This window comes from Rattus norvegicus, chromosome 10, assembly GCF_021556685.1.
Source record: "Rattus norvegicus strain SHRSP/BbbUtx chromosome 10, alternate assembly SHRSP_T2T, whole genome shotgun sequence".
In the NCBI taxonomy this organism is placed as follows: domain Eukaryota; kingdom Metazoa; phylum Chordata; class Mammalia; order Rodentia; family Muridae; genus Rattus; species Rattus norvegicus.
This window is the reverse complement of record NC_141543.1, coordinates 89823808-89830865: the sequence shown is the minus strand read 5'-3', so window position 1 is coordinate 89830865 and position 7058 is coordinate 89823808. Positions and strand designations below refer to the sequence as shown.

Below are 7058 nucleotides of genomic sequence, written 5' to 3'. Positions count from 1 at the left end.
AAACAAAAAACCTCTTGACTCTTTGTCTACAAGACGGGACCTGGGCAAAACGCTGTGCATCTCTTGAAGGGTGCATGCAAAAGCTGGAATTGTTAACGCAGCAGAGAGAGAGCATCTGATCTCACTATTGCGTCAGGGTGAGACGTTCTGCGCCGTGTGGCAGCTCGGAAGCTCGCGGTGGGGTCGGAGATCTAGACCAGAGAAAAGCCTACAACTCCCAGGAGGCGCCGGCGGGCGGGTGAGGAGGCAGCGTAGACACTACACTTCCCAAGAGGCGCAGCGTGATAGGCGCGTGGCAGTGACGTCACGGCTCCGGCTCAAGGAGCTGATTCGGCCAGAGCTGCCAGCGGGGTGGCCACCGCCGCTGGTTTGTTACAGCTGCTGGAGCGGCCGCGGCCCGGGTTCTCGGGCTTCTCTCCCGGGCCCTCGACCTCCGGCCCAGCGCGGTGAGTCCATACGGGCGGCTTCGGAGTGGTGAAGCTCGAAGGCTCCACGGCTTGGAAAGCCGAGAGAGAAGGTTGCTGCTGAGGAGGCGTCCGCGCAGGAGGAGACCTGAGCTGGGTGGCTGGGGGTGGAGTGTGCGTGCATCAGGCGAAGGAGTGCCGAGAGAGGAAAGTGGGAGCAGGAGGCCGGGGGTGGTACGTCCGGGAGGAGCGCTTCAGCTGGGGGTGGGAGGCGGGGAATGGCTGGACTTCTGGGATAAAGGTTTGGCTGCCTCCAGGGCTGAGTGAATGCATGGAGATGGGGGTTGGGCCCCGAACCCAGCCAGACTGCTAGTGCGAGGTACCAGGCTGCGGAGCAGAGCGGGAGGCCCTTTGGAAGGAGTTCTCCATACACGCAACCCCAGTATATCGAGGACACTGTTTGCTCCTGACTGGTGGGGGTTAGCTTTCTTTTTCCATTCCCACTTTCCCGAGTACAGGAGTCTGGTTGGCGAGGACAACTGTGGTCCTGCAGATTGAGGGTTGGCCGAGTGGAAGAGACATAGTGTGTTGCATGAACTCCCTATTGGGATCCCTCGGGACAGGTTTGCTGTATAAAGGGCCAGTCTTAGACTGGAGAGGGAATTGGAGGTGCTTACCGGATGGCTATGCTGGGGGATGGGGGCGGTAATCTGGTCTTGGCATGAGTGTCTGACAGACTGGCTTGGGCCTGCATGGAAAAGAGGCAAGGAGCTATAGCCAAAAAAAAAGTGGTTAACAGAACAGAGTTGTTTCGGGCTCTGATTTGAGGCAGATTATGAAATCACACCAGCCACCTGCCAGCTGTGGTAGAAGTTTTTAATCTGGCCACTGCAGGCCTTTCTGTCCCTGCCATCTCCTATTTCTTCACTTGTGGGAGAAAGGTCAGTTGTACACTAATGGAAATCCACAAAGCCACAGGAAAGTCTCAGAAGTACTTTGGGGGGGATGGTGGAAGAGGGTGCGGGGGTCTCCTGAAGTTTCTAACTTGCTTTAAAAGACTTGGCACCGGGGTTGGGGATTTAGCTCAGTGGTAAAGCACCTGCCTAGCAAGCACAAGGCCCTGGGTTCGGTCCCCAGCTCCAAAAAAAGAAAAGAAAAGAAAAGACTTGGCACCTAGACTTTAGGAAGACAATTCCATTGGGGCACTCTGGCTCTCTTAGATGCCTGCCCTGTTAGAGCCAGAAAGGAGTGAAGGGGCTTTTAATCCTGGGATCTAGCCAAGACTTTTGGCACTCCTGAATGCAGTGTGAGGGAGTTCTGTCTGTAGCTGTGCCACTGTAGAGCTGCGTTTTGGGGAGGGACAGTAGTTTCTGCTGAAATTTGGGAAACTCTTCCTCCCCTTAATGATCTTTCAGAGATTTCACCTCTCAGTCCCTGTCCCTCACATGGAGGCTGTTAACACAGTAGATGTCCCAGGGGCTGGCTATGTTAAGGTAACTGAAGCCCTAAGGTCTGAGGAAGGTAAACAACTGGTTTTCTAGTTCCTTGGGTTTCTGCTGGGACCAGTTAATGTCTTAATGAGCCAGGAGTTTGGTCCCAGGAGTATGTCCACTTGGATGCACCCTAGGCCAACTCACTGGTATGTTTGTTGGGAAACTGCTGTGGGTCATATCTCCCGAGGTGTTTGAGAAGAGGAAACTTACTTCCATTATACTTAAGTAATGAACTTATCTGTGTGAGTTCTGGCTCCTGTGGGGGAGGCTTGGCCAGAATCCTAGCTGGGTGAGAGATAGCATCTGAGTCTGGGGGTGAGGTGATTGCTGCAGGGGGAGCTGGGCCGGGCTTCCAGACTGTCTCCATCTGCTCGTTCTCTCTGTATTCCTTGGAATGGAGTCGTTAGCCACAGTGAGGGGTCTTTACTAGGCAGGGCCCTAAGGTAGGGAGGTGATCCAGTATACAAGTGCCTCCCATTCCCACTGTCATTGGTCACCAGGCGCCCCCGGAATCTGGGGAGAGCCATTCTCCCCTCCGGCCACTGTGGGCTACTATGTTGTTTTCTGGGCATCGAGGGCAGCCCTTTCTGTTCCTTATGGTGTAGAGCTCCCACCACTGGACAAGAAAGGGGTGTTGTTACTCACACCCACAGACAGATGCTGGGAAGGGAGGTCAGGTGAGGCCGAGAAGGGAGGCGGTAAGAGGGAGGCCACAGGTAGTTTTGTGTCCTTGGGAGAGGTGTGCCTGATATGGGTACCACATCCTATGGGAACTGTAATGTCCGCTGTGTGTTCCGTCCTGTCCTCCTCTCTCTGGTGGGATAAAGGCTCAGGGGTTTGGCACCTAATGGTGGTACCCTAAGAGAGCCTCAGCAGATGCCAAATGGATGAAATGTCCCAGTGTGTCCAGGTGGATGGGTCATTTTGTGTGGAGATGTTTGTAGGTCTGAGTGGAGACTGTCCCTGGCCTGCTGTTGTCTCTCCTCTTCTCCCTTGTCAGTCATCCTGGGCCTGAGGAAATCCAGGATTGAAGAAATAGGGGTGGTGGAACAGTAACCCCAGAGTACTTCATCCGTTGTTACTGTACCCACAGCTCTTCCCCTGCTCCTTGCTCTTTGGGGAGAGCTTAGAGTGGTGGATGTCAGGTCTTCCGTGAGAGAGATAACAGAGGTTATTCTGAGTGGGGGTTTCAGGGCAGGTCTCTCCACCTGACGAAGAAGAGGCCCCTGGGAACTGTGGGGAATATGATTGGGGAGTGGGCATTGACCGCTATGGCCTAGGCTATTGATTGCTTGTCACCTCTTGGTGACTTGTCCTCCCAGGCTTTGTCAGCACCTAGTCCCAGCGGATGGTGTAAATGACAGCCATGACAGCCGGGTGCTAATCCAACCCAGTGACAGGAAGTGACTAGCATTACATTCATGTGGACTTTCTCCAGCCTGTGGGTTTGAGAGTCAAGAGTGGACGGTGGTGTGGAGTTCTCAGGGAATGAAAAGCCTGTCTCTCTGTGGGGCACGGGGTGTGAGGGGGCAGGGAAAGTGGTGTGACCTGTCTCACCTGTGTTGCTCGTTTGCAGAGCAGCAGTCAAGAGGGGTGGCAGGATGAATGTGGGCACAGCACACAGTGAGGTGAACCCCAACACTCGGGTGATGAACAGCCGCGGCATCTGGCTCTCCTACGTGCTGGCCATCGGACTCCTGCACGTCGTGCTGCTGAGCATCCCCTTTGTGAGTGTCCCCGTCGTCTGGACCCTCACCAACCTTATCCATAACCTGGTAAGATCCTGCTTGCCATCTGCCTCCCACCATATGTGCTGGTCTAGGCCAGAGCTGAGAGACAGGAACAGCTTATAATGGGACAGACAGTAGGTCCTGAAAACATCTGTCACCAGAGCCTAGGCCCAGCTCTTATCTCTGCCTGGTTCTCCCTTGTGGGCTGTAGAATCAAATCTGCATATTGCCTGGATCTCCAGAGTGGGGTGGCGGGTACATTTGGAGGACGGCCAGCTGAGGGCTCAGTCCTGCCGAGGTTGTCCCAGGTTCCAGGGATCTGGTGCAGAAACACTTTTCCCAAGTTAGGATCTCATGATCCTCTGTGCTCCCTAAAACCTGCCTTGTACCCTGCTTTTGAGCGGGCGGGGGGTCTTGTCCTCCCTCCATGGTTTGCTTCTTTTAGCCAGCATGTAGAGACCCCAGTTGGAAAGGCTGCTTTGCTGTGTCTGCTCCTTACTTATTTCCCCCTTGTTCTCCCACCGAGATCAGGTGCTCTTTCCTACGTTAAGGCCACCTTCGTCAGCCGCTGCCGGAGAGGCAGGGGGCCAGTCTGTCTGTGATGGGTGAGGAGACAGGCTGGGAGTCGTCTTGTATGTTCTGATGAAGGCCCCTCTTTTCAGGGCATGTACATCTTTCTGCACACGGTGAAAGGGACACCCTTCGAGACTCCGGACCAGGGCAAGGCAAGGCTGCTGACCCACTGGGAGCAGATGGACTATGGGGTCCAGTTCACAGCCTCCAGGAAGTTCTTGACCATCACGCCCATTGTGCTGTGAGTGTTTTGGCCATGGGAGAGTAAGCAGAGGCAAACTGGTGGGCTCGCTGGCCTTAAGTCATCCCAGCTCTGTCCTTTGGTGTATGGATGAGCAGAGGGAGGGAGGTGACATTCTTAGGTCTCACCCCAGAGCCCTGGGCCTCCCTGGCCCTGTCTTTCCCCACTCTGTGCATGAGACGGGCCTATAGGCCTGGAGTAAGCTATGGGTAGGTAAGGAGGGCCTTGCTAGCTAGAGACTTGTCACTCCTCTTATCTGGGAACCTGTATTTCCCATCTCTCCCTCTCTCCCCTCCCCCCTCCAGGTACTTCCTCACCAGCTTCTACACCAAGTATGACCAAGTCCACTTCATACTCAACACTGTGTCCTTGATGAGTGTGCTCATTCCCAAGCTGCCCCAGCTCCATGGAGTCCGGATCTTTGGAATCAATAAGTACTGAGGTTGTAGCCCCTTCCCCAGCCAGGTTGGCAGGGGAAGGGCAGAAGGCCTTTGCTGTGACGCTGAAGACAGGAGCCTCTGGACACTGCCAGAGATGGGGGTTGCCCTGGGCCTGGCTTCCCCCTCGCTTCCCCAGTAGCCGACTTGGAGTAGCTTGTAGTGGGGTTAGGGTGGGGCCCTTGGGCTCTAACCCATTCTGAAGTTTTTGATCTTTTCCTTTTGCCTTTTGAATAGAGATGCCATGGGGGTGGTCAGGAAAGAGGCCGGGCTCTCTGGCTGACTGTGGGCCTGAGAAGTTGGGACAGGAAGCCAGGAAAAACCCCTGTTGGCTTGTTTACCCTCAGGCAGCCATAGCACTTTAGCCTCCGGAAAGGGGGCAGAAGGACGGTACAGCTTCTGCATTGATTGCCCTCAGTCCTTCAGTATGTGAAGTGAGACTCTGTTCTGTCTGTATTAGAGCCCTGCGCCTGCTGCCTCCGCCCCCCAGGGAGAGAGCAGTCAGGCTTTGTGGACTTTCTTGCAACCCATGATGGGTAGGCTGTGGAGCAGGGGAGATTAGGAAAGGAAGATGGGTTGGTGGGACACCTGGAGGTGGGGGACAGGATGCTGCCGCCTTGGTCCTGGGGAGAGGGGAGTTCAGAGCAGGGGTCGGGTGGGGATAGTATATTGGGTCTTAGAATGGACAAGATAGCAGCAGCCAGTATGGATCAATGTAAAAAAAGGGGTCTGGGAGGGAGAAGCCAGACTCAGCCTCCTTTTGAGATGTGGGCTGGAAGGAGAGCTGGCGTTGAGGGTTAATTTACCCACAGAATGATGCTGATGGGGAAGGGAGGCCTCTGTGGGTTTGAAACCCCTGGGTTGCATGAGGGTGTGCACAGGCTGGAAGAGGCCTGTGAGCCCTCAGAAGCAGTCTACTTTGACACTTCCCTTAGTGGTGTGAGGAAGCTTTCAGAGAGGCTCTTCCTTAAAACTCAACTTGTATTCTTGTGTAGATTGGGCTGGGACAGTGCCTGGTGTGTGGCTTGCGTGGGAATGGTCAGGAGGCCACTTCCACATGCGGTCAGTGGTCTCCACAGTGCTAAGGATCCCTGCCCAGACAAGGCAGTAGTAGGGACAGCTGCGGGCACTGTCTCCTCAGCCCAGAGTGGCAGGCAGGTCATAGAGCCCGAGGCTAGGCCAGAGAGGAGCAGTCTCTCCCCTCGCTGGTTCGACTGGGGCATGTTCCTTTGGATAGTGTGGCTGCCCAAGCCCTCTCCCGGGGGCCAGAGGGAGGTCACTCACCTGTTTCCCCCCTGACCCTCCTTCTGAACCCCATGTATCATAGGGAACTTTCACCTTCTGGTCTTTCTAAGCAAAGTGTGAATAGGATTTTTACTCCCTTTGTACAGTATTCTGAACAATGCAAATAAAGAGCACCGTGTCTGTTTCCACGTCTGGCCTCTGTGTCCTGGAGGCCTGGGAGGAAAGCTGGCAGTGTGGGCAACAGCAGCTCCTGCCCAGGCAGTGGTGGGGACTCTGGGGTGGCCGGTCCTTTTCTAGGTCTAGCACAGCCAGCCAGTAGGGGTGTGAGGAAGATAGTGACCACCCCGGTAAGTCAGAGTGGAGTCCTGCTGCTGTCTGTGCCTTTCGCTGTCCTCAGTTGGCTCTGAGCTGACTTTACAGGTCTGGCTGGGGGTATTGGGAATGGGGCTTGGTGGCTGGGAAGGTCAGTCCAGACCTGGCTTTACAAGTGCAGTGGGGTTGGGATTACCTCTGGTTTCCTCCTGCCACTGGATCTGTCCTCTCTTCTCACCTTGGTCCTTTTGGTCATTTCAAGCCACTTCTTGTTTTGGGGAGGACTGGCTTTTGTGCCTCCTCCCGCTTTGAGGATGAGGAGGGGAAGAGGGCTCACCCTAGCTTTTGCTAGCACAGGTAGGAGAGGAAGGAATCTTTATCTCCTGAGGACACTGGCCTCTCAGGCTCTTCTGTGTACTGCTGTCGGCTGCTCCCTGGCCAGTACAAAGTTCCAGGCAAGCGGGGAAGCCCTTCCCAGCAGCCGGGCTCCGTGGCCCCACCCACTGCCGTGGTGTTCTTGTAGTGGGAGTGAAGGAGAGTGGGACCTTCGTCCTAGTCTAGCCACGCTGTTCCCTCCTCCCATAGGGACTATGTGGTGTTGGGAGAAGGGCTGCCGGCCACTG

At 55.3% G+C, this 7058-nt stretch overlaps 1 protein-coding gene across 4 annotated transcripts; it reads left to right on the top strand.

The window, feature by feature from the left end:
• The first annotated feature begins 327 nt into the window (after window positions 1–327).
• Ormdl3 (ORMDL sphingolipid biosynthesis regulator 3) lies at window positions 328–6311 on the top strand. 4 transcript variants are annotated; one of them, NM_001413294.1, is given in 4 exon segments: window positions 328–446; window positions 3479–3672; window positions 4290–4441; window positions 4747–6311. In NM_001413294.1, coding segments are annotated over 3 exon segments (462 nt in total). In that variant the 5' UTR covers window positions 328–446; window positions 3479–3498; the 3' UTR covers window positions 4883–6311.
• Window positions 6312–7058: the final 747 nt, after the last annotated feature.